This window comes from Limtongia smithiae (genome assembly GCF_038497785.1).
Source record: "Limtongia smithiae strain NRRL Y-17922 unplaced genomic scaffold V1518scaffold_10, whole genome shotgun sequence".
Taxonomy (NCBI): Eukaryota; Fungi; Ascomycota; class Lipomycetes; order Lipomycetales; family Lipomycetaceae; genus Limtongia; species Limtongia smithiae.
The window spans coordinates 180,458-195,509 of NW_027117631.1; the positions used below are offsets into that span (position 1 = coordinate 180,458).

At 51.6% G+C, this 15,052-nt stretch overlaps 8 protein-coding genes across 8 annotated transcripts; 2 read left to right on the forward strand and 6 right to left on the reverse strand.

The window, feature by feature from the left end:
* Nucleotides 1-287: 287 nt before the first annotated feature.
* Nucleotides 288-911, reverse strand: V1518DRAFT_428688 (60S ribosomal protein eL18; the record flags this gene model as incomplete). Its single annotated transcript, XM_066906101.1, has 2 exons — nucleotides 288-739; nucleotides 800-911. The coding sequence occupies 2 exons, from the start codon at nucleotides 909-911 to the stop codon at nucleotides 288-290; spliced, it is 564 nt and encodes a 187-aa protein (XP_066758115.1).
* Nucleotides 912-1,236: 325 nt separating this feature from the next.
* Nucleotides 1,237-3,106, reverse strand: V1518DRAFT_420234 (mitochondrial carrier domain-containing protein). Its single transcript, XM_066904950.1, has 4 exons — nucleotides 2,281-3,106; nucleotides 1,716-2,224; nucleotides 1,615-1,654; nucleotides 1,237-1,561 (listed from the first exon to the last, which is right to left on the reverse strand). The coding sequence occupies exons 1-4, from the start codon at nucleotides 2,665-2,667 to the stop codon at nucleotides 1,490-1,492; spliced, it is 1,008 nt and encodes a 335-aa protein (XP_066758116.1). The 5' UTR covers nucleotides 2,668-3,106; the 3' UTR covers nucleotides 1,237-1,489.
* Nucleotides 3,107-4,005: 899 nt separating this feature from the next.
* Nucleotides 4,006-5,352, forward strand: V1518DRAFT_420236 (NifU-like N terminal domain-containing protein). The gene is made up of 4 exons (XM_066904951.1): nucleotides 4,006-4,196; nucleotides 4,307-4,384; nucleotides 4,452-4,664; nucleotides 4,734-5,352. The coding sequence occupies exons 1-4, from the start codon at nucleotides 4,094-4,096 to the stop codon at nucleotides 4,892-4,894; spliced, it is 555 nt and encodes a 184-aa protein (XP_066758117.1). The 5' UTR covers nucleotides 4,006-4,093; the 3' UTR covers nucleotides 4,895-5,352.
* On the reverse strand, nucleotides 5,229-5,836 carry V1518DRAFT_72591 (uncharacterized protein). Its single transcript, XM_066906660.1, has one exon. It carries the CDS (start codon nucleotides 5,724-5,726, stop codon nucleotides 5,406-5,408), a length of 321 nt encoding a protein of 106 aa, XP_066758118.1. The 5' UTR covers nucleotides 5,727-5,836; the 3' UTR covers nucleotides 5,229-5,405.
* A 381-nt stretch (nucleotides 5,837-6,217) lies between these two features.
* Nucleotides 6,218-7,672, reverse strand: V1518DRAFT_376363 (kinase-like domain-containing protein; the record flags this gene model as incomplete). Its single annotated transcript, XM_066901537.1, has 1 exon — nucleotides 6,218-7,672. The coding sequence occupies one exon, from the start codon at nucleotides 7,670-7,672 to the stop codon at nucleotides 6,218-6,220; it is 1,455 nt and encodes a 484-aa protein (XP_066758119.1).
* A 2,584-nt stretch (nucleotides 7,673-10,256) lies between these two features.
* On the reverse strand, nucleotides 10,257-11,915 carry V1518DRAFT_420243 (uncharacterized protein). The gene is made up of 4 exons (XM_066904952.1): nucleotides 11,657-11,915; nucleotides 11,467-11,594; nucleotides 11,031-11,392; nucleotides 10,257-10,975 (listed from the first exon to the last, which is right to left on the reverse strand). The coding sequence occupies exons 1-4, from the start codon at nucleotides 11,753-11,755 to the stop codon at nucleotides 10,470-10,472; spliced, it is 1,095 nt and encodes a 364-aa protein (XP_066758120.1). The 5' UTR covers nucleotides 11,756-11,915; the 3' UTR covers nucleotides 10,257-10,469.
* Nucleotides 11,813-13,606, forward strand: V1518DRAFT_420247 (uncharacterized protein). Its single transcript, XM_066904953.1, has 3 exons — nucleotides 11,813-12,253; nucleotides 12,359-12,692; nucleotides 12,751-13,606. The coding sequence occupies exons 1-3, from the start codon at nucleotides 12,072-12,074 to the stop codon at nucleotides 13,411-13,413; spliced, it is 1,179 nt and encodes a 392-aa protein (XP_066758121.1). The 5' UTR covers nucleotides 11,813-12,071; the 3' UTR covers nucleotides 13,414-13,606.
* Nucleotides 13,467-14,971, reverse strand: V1518DRAFT_420248 (ClpP/crotonase-like domain-containing protein). Its single transcript, XM_066904954.1, has 3 exons — nucleotides 14,435-14,971; nucleotides 14,344-14,372; nucleotides 13,467-14,283 (listed from the first exon to the last, which is right to left on the reverse strand). Exons 1-3 carry the CDS (start codon nucleotides 14,858-14,860, stop codon nucleotides 13,854-13,856), a joined length of 885 nt encoding a protein of 294 aa, XP_066758122.1. The 5' UTR covers nucleotides 14,861-14,971; the 3' UTR covers nucleotides 13,467-13,853.
* Between the last annotated feature and the right edge of the window lie 81 nt (nucleotides 14,972-15,052).

Sequence of the window (15,052 nt, forward strand, 5' to 3'; positions counted from 1 at the left end):
GCTGTTTAGCTCCTTTACGCAAGGAGAATATAACGATACGCATAACTTAGATCCAGTTTACAGACCACAGCAAACTTTGACAAGATAGAAGACCACTCGTGTCTACAAGCAAGTAAAGATGGGGAGAGTTAAGTAAAGATTTATCACGGGATATACTCCAACCTACAAATTACCAAAAAATATAACTGAAAGCCATGCAGGCGAACTTTTCTGATTTGTATTTTCAAACATTATACAGACCCCGCCACACCAGTACGAGGCACCACCATTCTTCGTAGTATAAACATTTAAACCTTGAAACCACGCGAACGACGACGACCACGGGCCTGCTCGAACTTGCGGCCGACAGACAGGACCTTGGGAACCTTGTGCTTGTGGGGGCCCATGCCGAAGCTCTTGACCTCCTTCCGGGCGTTCTTAGGACCCCGGAGCAAAAGGGTGTTCTGGCCGGTAGGCGAACGGAGCGCGAGCTGATCAAGGGTGATGATCTCACCGCCAGCCTTGAGAATCTTCTCCTTAGCGGGGCCGGTGACCTTGAGGGCGGCAACGGTGACCTTGGGAAAGTCACCGAGAATGCGGACATCGTCGGTGATGGTGCCGACAACAACGACAATCTTGTCCTTGTTGGTCTCCTCCTTGACGGCCTTCAAGATGCGGCCAACGGAAACCGGGGGACGGTTCGCTTTAGAGAGAAACAATCGTCGCAGGATGATGGAGTTGAACTTGGCATCAGTACGACCTAAGTCATAGTCAGCATCTTCATCTCATTGCCTTCAACCAGTACTGAGCCAACACTTACGAGCCAAGAATCTGTAGAGCTTCACCAACAGCTTCAGGTAGGCGTTGTCGGACGCCGGAGCAGTGCGGTGGCTGCTCCGGATGTGCTGCTTCTTCGTCAAATCGATACCCATTGCTGTCTTTGGCGGCGAGGAGTAGGTGATGACAGAGTGGTTCGGTTGTCGGTGGTGGCCGTGGAGAGGGACAGGCAGAAGTCCGCAACGACGACGTTGGTGTTGCGGGTTGGACGATTCGGTACGAAGCCCTACTACACTTTTTTCTACGGTACCCGCCTATGTCCAAAAGAGCAGTCACAAAAACTTCTTCTTAAGCCCTGAAATTAGGGTTCATACAGCGTCTTGAGCCGCACAGCTAAATGCGGCTCTATGTCCGGATGATTTTGACTTTTTAAGGTCGCGCGACTTGCATGCAATGGCATTGCCGTCGGAACGCTTCTCGTCGAGCACCACGCGCAAGATATATTGCGAAACTACACACATTGACGGGAGGCACATAGTTACAGGATGTATAACACTAACCCACACCGCACTACACTATGCAAAGTACATTACGAACCAAAAACAGTGAGCACAAAGACCTCAACACCTACATATCCTGCAAATATGAAAGCAATAGAAAGATTATGCAAAATGTGACAAATTTAGAACTGGGATAAAAGAAAGTAGAACGAGTGAATAACCATGCGAGCAATTTACTTGCCGGTCAAGAAATCCTTGACCATCTCGTAGCTGAGCCAGCTGCTCGCCATTGACGGTGCGACTTTCTGTTGAATGAGTTAGCAGACGTCTCAACAAGTGCTCCGCCGGGCGTACTCACCAATAAGTTAGCCGAAAGACCCTTGTATAAACCGAACGGGCTGCAATAGAACAAAATTAGTGACAACTGCAAACGAGGTAGCAGCGATCAGTTATACGCACCCCTCCTTCTTGGTGATTTTCACAATGGCGTCTAAAACCGAGGTGTACTGAAATCCGAGGTCCTTCATGGTATTGACTTGGAACCTTCGTCGTAAGACGTCGAACGGATAAGTCAATGTCTGTGCGACGGCACCACTAACCGCGCCACTGAACAATTTCGCGGCCGCCGTAGCGTTTCCTTGCTCGTCCGCAACAAACTCGCGAATAGTTTCATACACGGCGAAATTGAGTCCAACGTACGGCGCAACGCCGATGATGGTGGGAATCATGCCACGATACAGCGCCGCAATACCCCCCTCGGTTCTATAGAGCATCTTGGCAGTGGACATCATTCCCGGCGCGTGCTCACGGTCGATGTGCAGGTTTTTTAGTGACGCGGTCTGGATAGACAGACGGGTGCGGACGATGTCAAGGGGGTACGTCGCGACGACGGAGCAGACTCCCGCCATGGCACCAGCTAATAACCGGCGCGGGGTATCAAGTTCAGTTTTGCCCGGTTCGACGATGATCTGATTGACTTGACGTTAGTGGTATGTCCAAACCAGTAGCGATAGAACCCACTTACGCCTTTGAAGATGGTGTAGCTGCTGTACTGTACAGCGCTATATGGAACAATTCGAATGCAGTTGATGCCGTTACCGCGCATATATCCCCGCCATCCCTCCTCCTTCCACATGCGTCCAAGAGTGCCCCAGACGCCACTATAATTCGCAGACCCGGGGCCCTGTACTTGCATGATAATCTTCATCCGCTCGAGCGGAGACACGACAGTTCGCGACACGGCGCCAGCAACGCCTCCACCGACGAACGCGGCGACGGTCGGCCGCGCAAAGTACTCCTGGATATATTGCAACGTAGAATTTGCAGGCATGGTCGCGACGACCGTATCAGCGGCCGGTGCTGGCGGTGGTGCAGGGGCAACGGCCTCCTTGGTCGCGGATGAGAGGCTCATTTTGTTGATGTGAGCTGGTTTGGGAGACGGCAACGTGAGCTACTCCGAAAGAGCTTCAAACGCCAGGAGAGGAAGATTGCGAATATCTGAGACTAATGAGCGACGACGACGACGACTACCACTATGACAACCGCCGAGACGTGAACAAGGAAAGTCGGAGAAATGGGCGCGACAAGTGTGGAGGTTTCCTGTGGAGACGGACGAATTGCGGGTTCTCGTCGTCTCGAACGCCGCACGCGACACAAACCGCCGCCACTCCGGCCGACCTGATTTGCCGCGCTTACTGGCCGCCGCGGCTCTCCAGACTTTCTCTGCTTCTGAGCGGTCGCGATGATTGCTACAAGTACCAAAGGACTCTGTGGCACTATGCTGACGCAAGAGCTACGCGCAGAAGCGGTGCCGTGCAGGCGCTGCGGGCGCTGCGGGCGCTGCTGTAACGAGGAACCACTACGTCTCCGCTATCATCGGCGTTGAGCGCTGCGCAAGTACAGCGTGCAGGATGGCTTGACCCCACGCGACACGAACTCGCAACACGATACTCCGCCAGCACGCACTTCTCCTCACTGGCAACTGTGTGACAGCCTGCTGCTAACATTGTGCGGTTCGTCAGGCAGCGGCTTCTTGGTCTCGGGCATACGGCCGGAGCCACGGATAAAGAAAACAAAGTGTTTGGCGGCGACGACTGCGCGTGCGGACGGTCAACGCCTCAGCGGGCAGCGCGATAATTAATTCAGCGAAGAGCGCGCAGACGGACTCACGGACCCTGTGACGTACAGCTCAGCAAATCCGCCATTGCTCAGAGACGCATGTGCGGGCTCTACGGTGAAGCGCGGGGACGCCAGCAGACGCGACGCGATCTGACGCGTAGATCGCGCCTAGCGCGCGCGACGTCATGACAATGGCCATCGCCAGTTCGCCATCATACCGCGGGCCGTCCAGCCAATCCCGTCCTCGCTCCCAGCAGATCGGCCGTCCTCCCAATTACGAATGCGCAAATCGCCAGTCGCTTCGGCCGGGACGGCCCTCTTCTGGAGCGGCGGCCTGCTCCAGACGCTTGCGACAAGCAGTGCAGTGGGCGCTCGGGACCGACATCCGGCGGCGCTCCAGCCTCACATCCGAGCGCCGAGGTTTGCAGTGGGCGCTCTGCGGCGCAATGCGCGCGCAAGCGCCGCGCGGCGACGCACTTGCGTTGACGGGTCTTGTGGCGCTTAAGACCTCGGAGATAGGCGGGGCCAGATGTCAGCGGGGAAGCAGCGCAGCGCAGCGTCCGCCAATCCCCGGCCAGTTTCTTGCGTGGCTATTTACTTTATTTAGGTGAAGGCCTTTCCTTCGTCCAGTCACTCGTCCGCGCCCGCCACCTGCATCGATTTTTTTGTTATCGCTGCCCCTCCATCGCCATCCTCCACTGCCGCTTACTCCACGCACGATGAACGCCCTCACACGACAGCTCCGGCCCATTATCCTTGCCGCGCCCTCCCGCGCTGCTGCTACCCCTGTCGTCGCTTTTGCTCGTGGCTACCACGCAAAAGATATGTCCTCCATTTTCCCATCGGCCTGCACAGCGCGTCGCAATACCACGTAGTCGCGCGTGCAAGCCATTCTGATGTACGAACGATCGGCTAACACAATTTCTTTGCACTGCTCGACCACTACAACAAGCCACGCAATGTCGGTTCCATGGACAAGAACGATCTTGACGTTGGCACTGGTCTCGTCGGTATGTGCACTTGCGCCCACCATTTTGTCCTGTATTTACAGTATTCGCTGACTTTCCAATTTTTCAGGTGCCCCCGCTTGCGGCGATGTTATGAAGCTTCAGATCCGGGTGGATGATAACGGTATCATTTCCGACGTCAAGTTCAAGACCTTCGGTTGCGGCAGCGCGATCGCTTCCTCATCATACCTCACTGAGCTCGTTCGCGGAATGTCCCTCGATGAGGCTGGAAAAGTCAAGAACACCACCATTGCGAAGGAGCTGTCGCTCCCTCCGGTCAAGCGTATGTGTTTTTCGTCTTGTTCATGCGCGTCCACCCAATTTGATCATGATTACTAATGCCGCTCGACAGTGCACTGCTCGATGCTCGCTGAGGACGCTATCAAGTCCGCCATCAAGGACTACCGATCAAAGTCCCGCCGCGCGCCACAGCCGACAGTTCTGCGCAACACCGCGTCCATCGCCATCGAGACTCCCATGTCAGCGTCGGCTTCAGCGCCGAAGTCCGCTTAGAACTTCAGGGTCAAATACAAAAAAAATCTATTCAGTCAGCAAGAGGGATTTCTTCTTCTCTCTTTTACAAAAAGTGAATCATACACACCCCAACGCAACAGATTTAACTCGGTCAAAATGGGGGAACTTTTTCTCGTTGAGTTCCTCTTCTGAATGAATGATATGGAATGCGCGACACAGAACACTTTTTGCATTCCATGGCTTTGGTTGTGCTTTACCGTCTTTGGGCTTCAACGCCATTTTTCGCGTCTGCTGTCATGACGGACAGACATCCACAGAGCATCCCACACTCTCCGATTTTCTTTTCATGTACGAGATCAGGCGTCTAACTGTCTTTCATGCTTCTTTTGTTTCCGCTTTTCGGTCGCTTCAAGTAGTTGTTTTTGTTTGTTTCTAGCTTCAAAAATATAGCTACGGTACACGTTGCCACAATACACCATTCCAACTGCAATCTGGCCCTATCTTTGTCATTTCAAATTCAACATGTAAAAGTCATATTCATATATCTCTGTCAAACATATACTAAAGAGTGTGTGTATGCGTAAAGAGTAAGAACAAAATCAACGAACGACCAAATATGCATGTGTGCATGTACTCTTGTACAATATACTGTACAAAAATAAACAACTAAATAGAAAACAAGGAGTGACGGAGTGATGGCATAGCGTAATAGGCAAATGCAAAGCAAACAAAAACAAAAAAAACAAAAGAGCGTGTATGACTTGGTTATTGTCCTCCTCCTCTTCCCGCATTCCTGCTCTCCCTCCACTTTCTCAAACAAAAAGGAATAATCCACATCGTTAGAGCAACTTTTTTGCTGAGCCGCGCGCATATGTCACATCCCATAATAATCATCATCATAGTCCTTCATGTACGTTTCTATGAATCATGGAATCTTGTCCGGCTTAGTAGAAAATGTCAACGTGTGCAGCAAGACATTACTCGCAGCTGCTGCTCCTCCTCCCCTCCAATATTCAAAAATAGCAGTCGCTCCAGCATAATGAGACTATAGTCTCTCATAACAAAACCCGCGTATAGTAATCATCTAGAAAATGGCATCTTTAAACATCATCGTCAAAAAAAACAAGAACGCGCGTAATAATCTCGGTAATCTCTCGTCGTATCTGATCATAAAACATTGTATAAGACATTGTCGCCATCCTTGCCGCATCGGTCAAGACATCGTAAGTTCGTGCGTTTCATATATAGATCTTCTCCTCCGCGGACGTTATCGCAATAGCACTGGTGTAAATAAAATGAAACTCGCAGAAAAAAATCAATCATAATCCCTCAATATATAGCAAAAACAAATTCTCCGACGTGTCACATATCCATTCGCCAGTCGTCGTTATTATCCTGCCCTTTGTCGCTGATTTCCATCTCTGAATCATCCGGTTCTGGTCCGTATTCTCCTTCAAAAATGATTGCTCCAGCCTTACGTCGTGAATCAGCAAGTACAACCTCTGGCTGGCTTAAGATCTCCTGCACAGTCGGTCGGTCGTTAGGCGAAGGCTTTAGCATCCACGTCACAAGACGGCCAAGTACATCGGATTCATCGTCGGTCATAAACTCCGGTGCCCACGACGGAATCTTCGCTCCATCAACACGATTACCGGCCGTTGAAAGATCCCCTGAACTCGAGCTAAGTCTTCCAGCATCCGAAAGATCGCCAGAGCGAAGCTTATGCCACGGCGTGCCATTGTCTGGTAGGACAATGTTTGCCGCAATCTCGAGCAAAATTAGTCCAAAGGAAAATATGTCAGCTGGCTTGGAGTACTCCTGTAATGCTAGCACTTCAGGCGCAATATACTCCCGGTCTCCCTCGCGTTCAATGCCTTTCGTGGCCGGAAGCTTCGTAGCCATGCCAAAGTCTCCAATCTTCAATGAACCTTCAAACGTGATTAGCACATTGGCCGGCTTCAAGTCCAAGTGAATGTATCCCGACTCATGAATGAACCGAATACCGAGGGCAATCTCAATGAGAATCTTCCACACTCGCCATTCATCCAGCTTGGATATCCGTCCGTATTCAGCAAGAAACACGTCCAAGCTGCCGTTTTCGCAGTATTCTGTCATGATATAGAGGTGTCCTTCGTAGTTCCAGCTGTCAATAAAGTGCAACACATAGTCGCGATCTTCATTATCCGTCCTGGAGGATAGATCGCGTAGGATCGCAACTTCTTCCAACCGTCGACTGAGTGCCTTGGTGCTAACAAGCGATGTTTTGGTTCGCTTGACAGCATACTTGTTGTGCAACTGATCTCTTTCACTGACCAGGAAAACCGTAGAAAACTCTCCAGATCCAATGGCCGATACATCTTGAAACTTCTGCAGCAAAAACGGATCCAGCGCGCCGCTTGGTGTCAATGACGGATCAAAGTAGCTGGAGTTAAACTTCGCTGGCGTGCTCGGTGTCTCAAGTTCAAAGAAACTCTGTGTCGGCGACATCGTCGGTTGCGAGTCGCTAACAAATGACTTTGTTGAAACTGCCCAGTTAGATATAGCATTGCGCGTCGAGTCCCCTCCTAATCCTGAGCCGAACGCCTTGGTCGGAGTAGGTGGCATTTCGTACTCCGAAGTAGAGCCAGTAGGATCAAACATTTCATCGCCGTCCATAGAAGTGGGTCGTTCTCTGGCCACGGTCTTTAGAGAAGACGATGGTACAGCAAACTGCGCCTGAGTCGACCGCTTGCATGGCGTATCCGGCGGAGCAAAGTGAGCAAATTCGACCGAATCCTGTCGATTTCTGTTCCGCTTGGAGAGAAGTCCTGTGCTCATAAATGCAGGCTGAAAGGGCTTGACGGACTGATAATTCTGCGGTGTCGAGCTGGATGCAGAGAGCGAACTCGAGAATAGAGATGTAGATGACGATAGAGCAGCCAGAGAAGTCCGCTTCTTTTTTGGAATCGCGTTCCCAGCCGGAACGATCGAGGGCTTGACCATCGCGTCGGTCTGGCTGCTCATAAGGTCGTCATCAGAACTTGAGGACAGGACAGTACGCGACTTCGAGAGAGGATGCGGATGAGCCGACGGATTCGGTAGATGGTGCTGCTGTACATTACTGGTGAACGGACTGTCCCGTATTCCAGTGAGGTTTTCAACTGATTGTGTCCGTCTGACTTTGAAAAGCTGACTGCCACTGAAGGTCGAGTCCTTGATCGCGCCAAAGCGGAAGAGTCCCGGTCTATTCTTAGCATTTCGCACGGCTGACGGAGTAGACATAGCTTGAGGACCCGCGACCGGCTGCTCAGAGTGGCCATCCGCTCGTGACGTGTCATGTAAATCTGCCATGGTGCAGGTTCTCGGTATAGAACTTGGCTCGCCAAACTGAGCACCAAAAGTCGGCGAATACGATGCCGAGGGTTCTGCGCGCTTTAGCTGTTGACCTGTCTGCGTGGACCCAGTCGGGATTCGAACTGGAGCCGGCGATGGCGGAATCACCGTCCCATCGCAACATTGCTGAGCGGCATCGCCACCGAAACTGAAAGTGCGACGAGGAATCGGCGAGCCAAGAGATGCCTGATCGAGGTGCAATGTTCCAGCTGAGCGGCGAAGCGGAGATAGCTGATCGTTCGTGTTTAGGCTGAGAAATACGGTACTATCTGAGCGCTGTAATGAGGAGACGGGTGGATGTCGAGCGGCTGCGCGAGTAACACGTCCAGCGGACATGGACGACTGCTGCCCAGACGAAGTCGACAGAAGCGGAGAGAATGTGTTGACGGGGACTGGTGTGGCGGTAGTGCGACGGACTGTAGACCTACTGGAAAACGGAGAGGCAGCGGCCGACGATCGTAGCGGAGACGCCCGTCGACCTGGCGTTCGCACAGGGACTGGTAGAGGGGAGAAGGACTCCGTCGCGAGCTGAGGAACCATGTCGAATGGCCCGGTATGTGGATGGCCGGCCGGACAATAACACGGCGTAGTGACAGGATCCAACGCGAAGGCGGTGGCGAAATCGGGTGAGACACAGCCTTGCCGCGGAGACGACAAGGGCAGAGCCGTGCGGATAGGCGTTGGCGAACCCAAGATGGCACACAGTATGGCGGTGGCGGTGATTGGGGAGGAGCGAGAAGGGAAGGGAGAAGAAGAGTGCGGCACGCGGCGAAGTGGACGATGAGGACGGCGAGTTTAGCAGCAGACGGCTGAGGTTTACGCGAGCGCACGTTTCTTCCATACGGCCCGCGCGACCGCGCGGTTTGTTTACCTTTTGGCCAGGGCTAGGGTTGTGGTCGGCCCGTTCAGGCAAGCACGCGCAACGCGCCGTCGCGGCAACTTCGCCGTTGTGCCTAGCGCAACGGGTTCCAGCGCGTGCCGTTGTCGCCGTGTACATCGCGACTGCCAGCGAACTACGGTCACACTCCCTGCGCTAGCTTGTTCGTGCGAGATGGTGCTGCATCGGACGCGATGGAGTTGCTGTAGGCATATAGGGGCAGCAAAAGGGGTTCGCGGTGCAGGGACAGAGAGCGAACTCTGTCTGCGCGCCAACTCACGTGTCGCGGGCGCACGTGAGCACTAAGCGAGGGGCCTGTGACTGTACTCCGAATTTATATCAAACTGAGATACATCTCCCGCGCATTTTCCTGCTCTTTACTCGAGTTTGTGTGGACATCGACGATAGCGTGTGTGCGAGAAGCGCATATGAGGTAGGATTGTTGAAAGGTGCGCTGTATGCCGTTCCACCGGGTTCGTGTGCACCAGCGATCGAGAGTGTGAGACGGTCTTGCCGGCCCTTGATGAGTTTGCCCGTTGCTCCAAGATTTCGTATTGTGCTAGCGTACGTCTCTCTAAGAGTCTCCACGTTCAATGCCGCTCACCACTCGTGCATTTGGCATCTCTGAGCTCTCTAAAGTTAGGAATACCTAGTATCATAGATTTTATTTACATAGCGCGGGCCCTCTTTGTTTGGAATTTGTCATTGCTGCTATTGGTGCTCCCTCTAGAGAGAGCTCACTCATACTTGTGCTCTACTAACTACCCTGAAGGCGCGTAAAACTGTGATGGGTCACTTAGTGAAGAGGAAGTGTACGACTTCAACTGTTGATCGTTACGTCCAGTACCCTCGGAGTCTGATTATTCGGGTTCTCGGTGTCCGGATCCGGAGTCTGGTATCCCGAGTCCGGAGAGTGGACTACGAAGACCGAGAGTCCGAGAGGCTAAATATGACGTTGCCGTTTCACACAACACATGCGAGCCGCAATGGGCCATGTTGGCGCTTAGCACGCCTTCTATAGCATTCCAATGCAGCCCTGAGCCAACTCATGGCCGAGTTTTTATGCGTTTGAAAGTTGTAGTTAGCGGGCATCATAAGACATCGCGAACGGCATATAGAGTGCTAACTAGCGTGAACCTCATCTTCTAGTTGTGTTGAGTAGACAAATTACGTCAGGTCGCACACCGAACACATCCGGGAAGCTTCCACCCTACACCGCTCTAGCAAGGACAACCTGCTTGGGAAGTTTGGTAGTGAGCAACTTGATTCAGCTGATGTGAAAGCTTTGAGCTTAACGTCTAGTTATATACAAAGGAGATTGTGTTGTAATGTTGGATCTGTTCACGCCTCGCCATGTCTGCACATTCATCTTCGTTTTGCCCTCTTTCGTGCGGGCGACGGCTTTCCTGCCACTTTTTTTGGTGATTTGCCGACTCGCTTATGTTTCGTATTGTCTTCGCTTGCGTCGGTCTCATTGCCGTGCGAACTCTCACTGTCGTCCGACAACACACTAACATCATCGTTTTCCTCAATCATTGCGCGCTGTTGATTCGCGCTCAGCCCTAACGATTGATTAGAGTCACGCCAGAATGCGTTGCGTATGAGTAAACCCCAGTTCAGAGTATCGTGGCACTGAAGACATTTGCCTACAACGGGAAGCGCATGCTGCTCGGTATCCTTTGCTAAAAACTCCTTGGCCAAACATATTGTGTGGTAAACTTGAAGGCAATTGGCATTGCTGCACACAAGAATATCTAGTTCGCTTGACTCAACAGAATCGTCCACTTTCGTATGCTGTGCACATACTCCACATGAACATGATAGATCGTCCTTGTACTGACTCGATAGGGAAAAATATGGATCATATGTATCTGCATAATTCAATTAATAATTCGGTTCACCGCATCTTAAAATAAACATACCCACCGTTTGTTATCCTTAGTCCTTGTATCCCGCCAAAGCCGTCGCCCTCGTGAATATGTACCCGTTGCGATGCTGAGTCCGTTTGCCTGCCGCAGACACCATCGCTGCCAGCGCGACGTATGTCGACAAGAACAGGTATATGACTTGGGGGATCTGATAATTTGTACTGATTTGCATCCCATGCTGTCTGGACATCAGAGTCGAATATGTGAAATTTCAGCGGCCACCTCCGGATGCTATCGGAATCGAATAGCAGTCGCACATTTCCAAGCAGCAGTGGCATTGTCTTGGCCGAGGTTTTTCTTTTCGATATCCTCTTGTCGCTTCGTATATACCGAGTTGAGTGCGGATGCTGCCATGCGTGTCTGGTTCATGATGGTTAGCTTGGAAACACATTCGTCGGCGGTGGACGTATATCGATGATATTGTAGACACATACTCAAACTGGAGAGCGCTAATTCTAGACGGAAAGCCTGATACGATGCACAGCATCTCCCATGGCCGCTTGTCGCCCCGCTTTGTTCTCCATGCTCCCTGTACTAGCTCGCCATTGTGCTGCCGTAGACGCTATTCGTACCTGTCAGCCCTACATGTCCTCGAGGTTACAGAGGCGATCCCGATCGGCGTACCCGTAACGGCAGTGGTGTAGAACCGATGTAGAAACTTCGCTTCATTTTGGAGGACCGCAACAGATAACAGCAATAGAACTGGGCGTAACTATACGCCATACTGGCCAATGACAATCGCGTGTCGGCCTGACGAGGCGTACTCAATCACTGCTGTCGGTGTGTCGCTCGCTGTTTAGTGTCGACGTCGGTATAAGGTTTTGTGGAGTTTCCCCATCCATCAGCCAAGCACAGCCATCTGCCGCCGTCCTCATCCCGTCCGGCGCCTCTCAAAAGTTCCACACAAACCTGCAGGCCCACGGGAAGCCCATCTACCGCATCCTCAGCCAATTCATCGCGTCCCCAGTCCAAATACCAATCCACCCGTTCTTTTGGATTTCGGCAGTCTAATCGCATCACCAGTTCTTTCTCCGGCGCCATGTCACTCTCGTTTGTTGAGCCCAGCCGGCGTCGCAGTGCGTCCCGATCCCGCCGGTCATTAACACCGGTCTCAAGCGCCGTTCGCTCGCCGTCCCGATCGGCTATGCGTTCATCATCCCGAATAAGTAGCGAGAGTACTTCTCAACTGAGCACTCCACGCGCCGAATCCCCGTCACAGCAGTAAGTGCTCCAGTTATGGCTATCAGTGTCATCAATTGCGTCCACGTGCCCGTGTTTCCACAAATACAATGTGCGCCAACTAACAACTTTGCTTCCTTTCTACAGCAAATTTCAAAAGCGGGTCGGCTTCGATACTTTTGACAACAAAGATGCTACAGACTTTTCCCTGACTTTGCAAGCAAAGCAGGATGGCTATGTGTACAGCCGGTTGTCTCGTACGTTTCTGTGCGGGACGGATCAGAACGATTATTCCGAATTTGCGCTAGAATGGCTTATCGACGAGCTTGTTGATGACGGAGACGAAATCGTGTGTCTCCGTGTTGTCGACCCAAACTCAAAGATATCCAGTTCCGATACGGCCTTGCAAGAAAAGCTGTATCGTGATGAAGCTTACAAGTTACTCAATGATATCATGGACAAGAACGAAGACGATAAGAAGGTAAAGATTGTGTTTATCTAGCTGTAGTAGGGCATATGCTAACAGGTTCACCTTCTAGATATCACTCATCTTAGAATATGCCGTGGGAAAGGTCCAAGATATGATCCAGCGGATGATAGAGATCTATGAACCAGCTGTGCTCATTGTCGGCACACGAGGAAAGTCGCTCAATGGATTCTCGGGACTTCTCCCCGGCTCTATATCAAAGTACTGCTTGCAGCACTCACCTGTTCCAGTCATCGTCGTGCGCCCCAGCAACAAGCGGGAGAAGAAGAAGGCAAAGCGTCAGGCCGATCCAACTCGCAGAGCATACCATAATATCGTCGAGAATAAGAACGCGGGCTCAACGAGAACGTTGACGGACAAGTCCCATGAGACTGTCGGACGCACAAGCGCGCAGCTCAGCAAGACGCCAGAGATATCGCCTCATACCAGTACTTCGACACTCGTTCCGGCACCAGTGCCAACCGACAATCTGGAGAAACTAGGCCGAGTTGTGAGCGCACCAGAGGTAAGGTCCGTGACGAAGGAAGTGAGTAATTTGTCACTTGTGCCCACGATTACTCTGGATTCCAGCGACGACAGTCCAGCTGCTGTGACAACTGCGTCATCAATGTCTATGGCGACGTCTGCTGCGATTACTGATGCGGCATCTGCGCCTACACCGGACTTGCCTCCCGACTTGCCCCCCGTTATCGTTCCTACTTCAGATAATGAGTGAATGCAGCTTTCACAGGCTATTGTAGGCAAATATTTAAATTATACATGTTTGTTCCTGTAGTCATCTCCATTTTTTGTGTTTGTATTTTGTTATGTTATCTGTCTGATGTCCGGTTTGTTGTGCTGTATGTTTAATCGTGTGGGAGTTTGTGTACTGTAGAATCTTCGTATTAATGTTATCAAGATTAGGTCCATAACTTCTGAACCCATGGCAGATGATAAAGTTTGATGCTCCATCAGTGCAGAGGTAGCGTAATACCAATCAGCACCACAATTGGCTCGATCATAGACTGTAGTTGTCCTTGCGAACGATCTGATAGAAGCTGGTTGCAAGAACTACAATGCTATAAACAATGCCATTATTACCAAAGGCTTCCTGCTTTGGAATCACTAATGCAGTATCTATAAATTACTTAATCAGGCGTAACATGCTCGCAATATTTACTCTCCCTTGAAGACCGCAGCGCGCTTCTCGGCAAACGCAGACATTCCCTCCTTTTGGTCCTTGGTAGCAAATAAACTGTGGAACAAGCGTCGCTCATACAGAAGTCCCTGATCCAATCCGACCTGAGTGCCATAGTTTACCGCCTCCTTTGCAGCCTGCACAGCCAGTCTTCCGTGCGACGCGATCAGGCTCGCCGTTTTGAGCGCTTCGTCGACGAGAGTGTCGACAGGATGGACTGCAGACACGAGGCCCCATTCGAGAGCTTCTTTGGCAGTAAATGTCTTTCCTGTGAGAATGTACTCCATTGCACGCGATTTGCCGATGAGCCGAGTCAAGCGCTGAGTGCCGCCTGCGCCTGGGATGATACCGAGCTTGATCTCTGGCTGGCCAAACACAGCCTTCTCGCCGGCGTAAATAATATCAGCCCTGCCATCAAGATGTTAGAGAAGCCCACAAAACGTCGTCCATTGACAAGTTCCAGCGTACATCATGGCCAATTCACATCCACCTCCGAGCTGTATGCATGCTTTCGTTAGTTATCCAAGTTTATACGCCTGCCCTATCAAGTCATACTTACGGCGTATCCGTTGACTGCTGCCAACAACGGCTTCCGAATTTGCGTGGCGTCGCTCCAATTTCTAATAAAGCTGTGCTTGTAAACTTCAGCGAAAGTCTTGTCTTTCATCTCCTTGATATCCGCACCGGCAGCGAACGCCTTCTGGCCGCCGGTGATCACAATCGCGCCGACCTCGTCATCTGAGTCCGCAGCTTTCAGCGCGTCGTTGACCTCAAGGATCAATGGGGTAAATAGCGCATTGAGTGCCTTAGGTCGGTTGAGAGTGACCTGTCGTACCCCGGGAACTGGCGTGCTGACGATGATGTGCTCGTAGTCAAGTCTGGGCGCAGTGGTAGAGAACCGCGAGACGATCTGTGACTTGCGAGTTGCGTGATTAAATGTAAGTGGTAGTCGAGAAGTGAGACGGACTGATGTAATCGACTGCATTTTTGTGTGCTTTCCAATAGGAATGGCGAAGACGTTGCCGTAACTGAACAACGATATCCTGTGTCGGAGCCCTTTTTTATACAGCAACCCGAAATCGCGGGGTAATTTGGCGGTTGGGAGGTTTGCGGGGCAATGTATCGTTCTCCCTATCCTCGGCTACTGACCACGAGATTCTCATAAAGCAAGCGACAA

Coding starts and splice junctions, on each gene's coding strand:
- V1518DRAFT_420234 (XM_066904950.1), bottom strand. CDS start 2,667: ATGAGCCTCTCATCCGCGACCAAGGAGGCCGTTGCCCCTGCACCACCG. Junction 1,655..1,715: donor AAAATCACCAAGAAGGAGGG/GTGCGTATAACT, acceptor GTTCTATTGCAG/CCCGTTCGGTTTATACAAGG. Junction 1,562..1,614: donor GTCTTTCGGCTAACTTATTG/GTGAGTACGCCC, acceptor CTCATTCAACAG/AAAGTCGCACCGTCAATGGC.
- V1518DRAFT_420236 (XM_066904951.1), top strand. CDS start 4,094: ATGAACGCCCTCACACGACAGCTCCGGCCCATTATCCTTGCCGCGCCC. Junction 4,197..4,306: donor TCGTGGCTACCACGCAAAAG/ATATGTCCTCCA, acceptor ATTTCTTTGCAC/TGCTCGACCACTACAACAAG. Junction 4,665..4,733: donor GTCGCTCCCTCCGGTCAAGC/GTATGTGTTTTT, acceptor GCCGCTCGACAG/TGCACTGCTCGATGCTCGCT.
- V1518DRAFT_72591 (XM_066906660.1), bottom strand. CDS start 5,726: ATGCGCGCGGCTCAGCAAAAAAGTTGCTCTAACGATGTGGATTATTCC.
- V1518DRAFT_420243 (XM_066904952.1), bottom strand. CDS start 11,755: ATGGCGTATAGTTACGCCCAGTTCTATTGCTGTTATCTGTTGCGGTCC. Junction 11,595..11,656: donor CTACACCACTGCCGTTACGG/GTACGCCGATCG, acceptor AGGTACGAATAG/CGTCTACGGCAGCACAATGG. Junction 11,393..11,466: donor ATTAGCGCTCTCCAGTTTGA/GTATGTGTCTAC, acceptor ATCATGAACCAG/ACACGCATGGCAGCATCCGC.
- V1518DRAFT_420247 (XM_066904953.1), top strand. CDS start 12,072: ATGTCACTCTCGTTTGTTGAGCCCAGCCGGCGTCGCAGTGCGTCCCGA. Junction 12,254..12,358: donor GCCGAATCCCCGTCACAGCA/GTAAGTGCTCCA, acceptor TCCTTTCTACAG/CAAATTTCAAAAGCGGGTCG. Junction 12,693..12,750: donor AGAACGAAGACGATAAGAAG/GTAAAGATTGTG, acceptor TTCACCTTCTAG/ATATCACTCATCTTAGAATA.
- V1518DRAFT_420248 (XM_066904954.1), bottom strand. CDS start 14,860: ATGCAGTCGATTACATCAGTCCGTCTCACTTCTCGACTACCACTTACA. Junction 14,373..14,434: donor CAGCAGTCAACGGATACGCC/GTAAGTATGACT, acceptor GCATGCATACAG/CTCGGAGGTGGATGTGAATT. Junction 14,284..14,343: donor GGATGTGAATTGGCCATGAT/GTACGCTGGAAC, acceptor TCTTGATGGCAG/GGCTGATATTATTTACGCCG.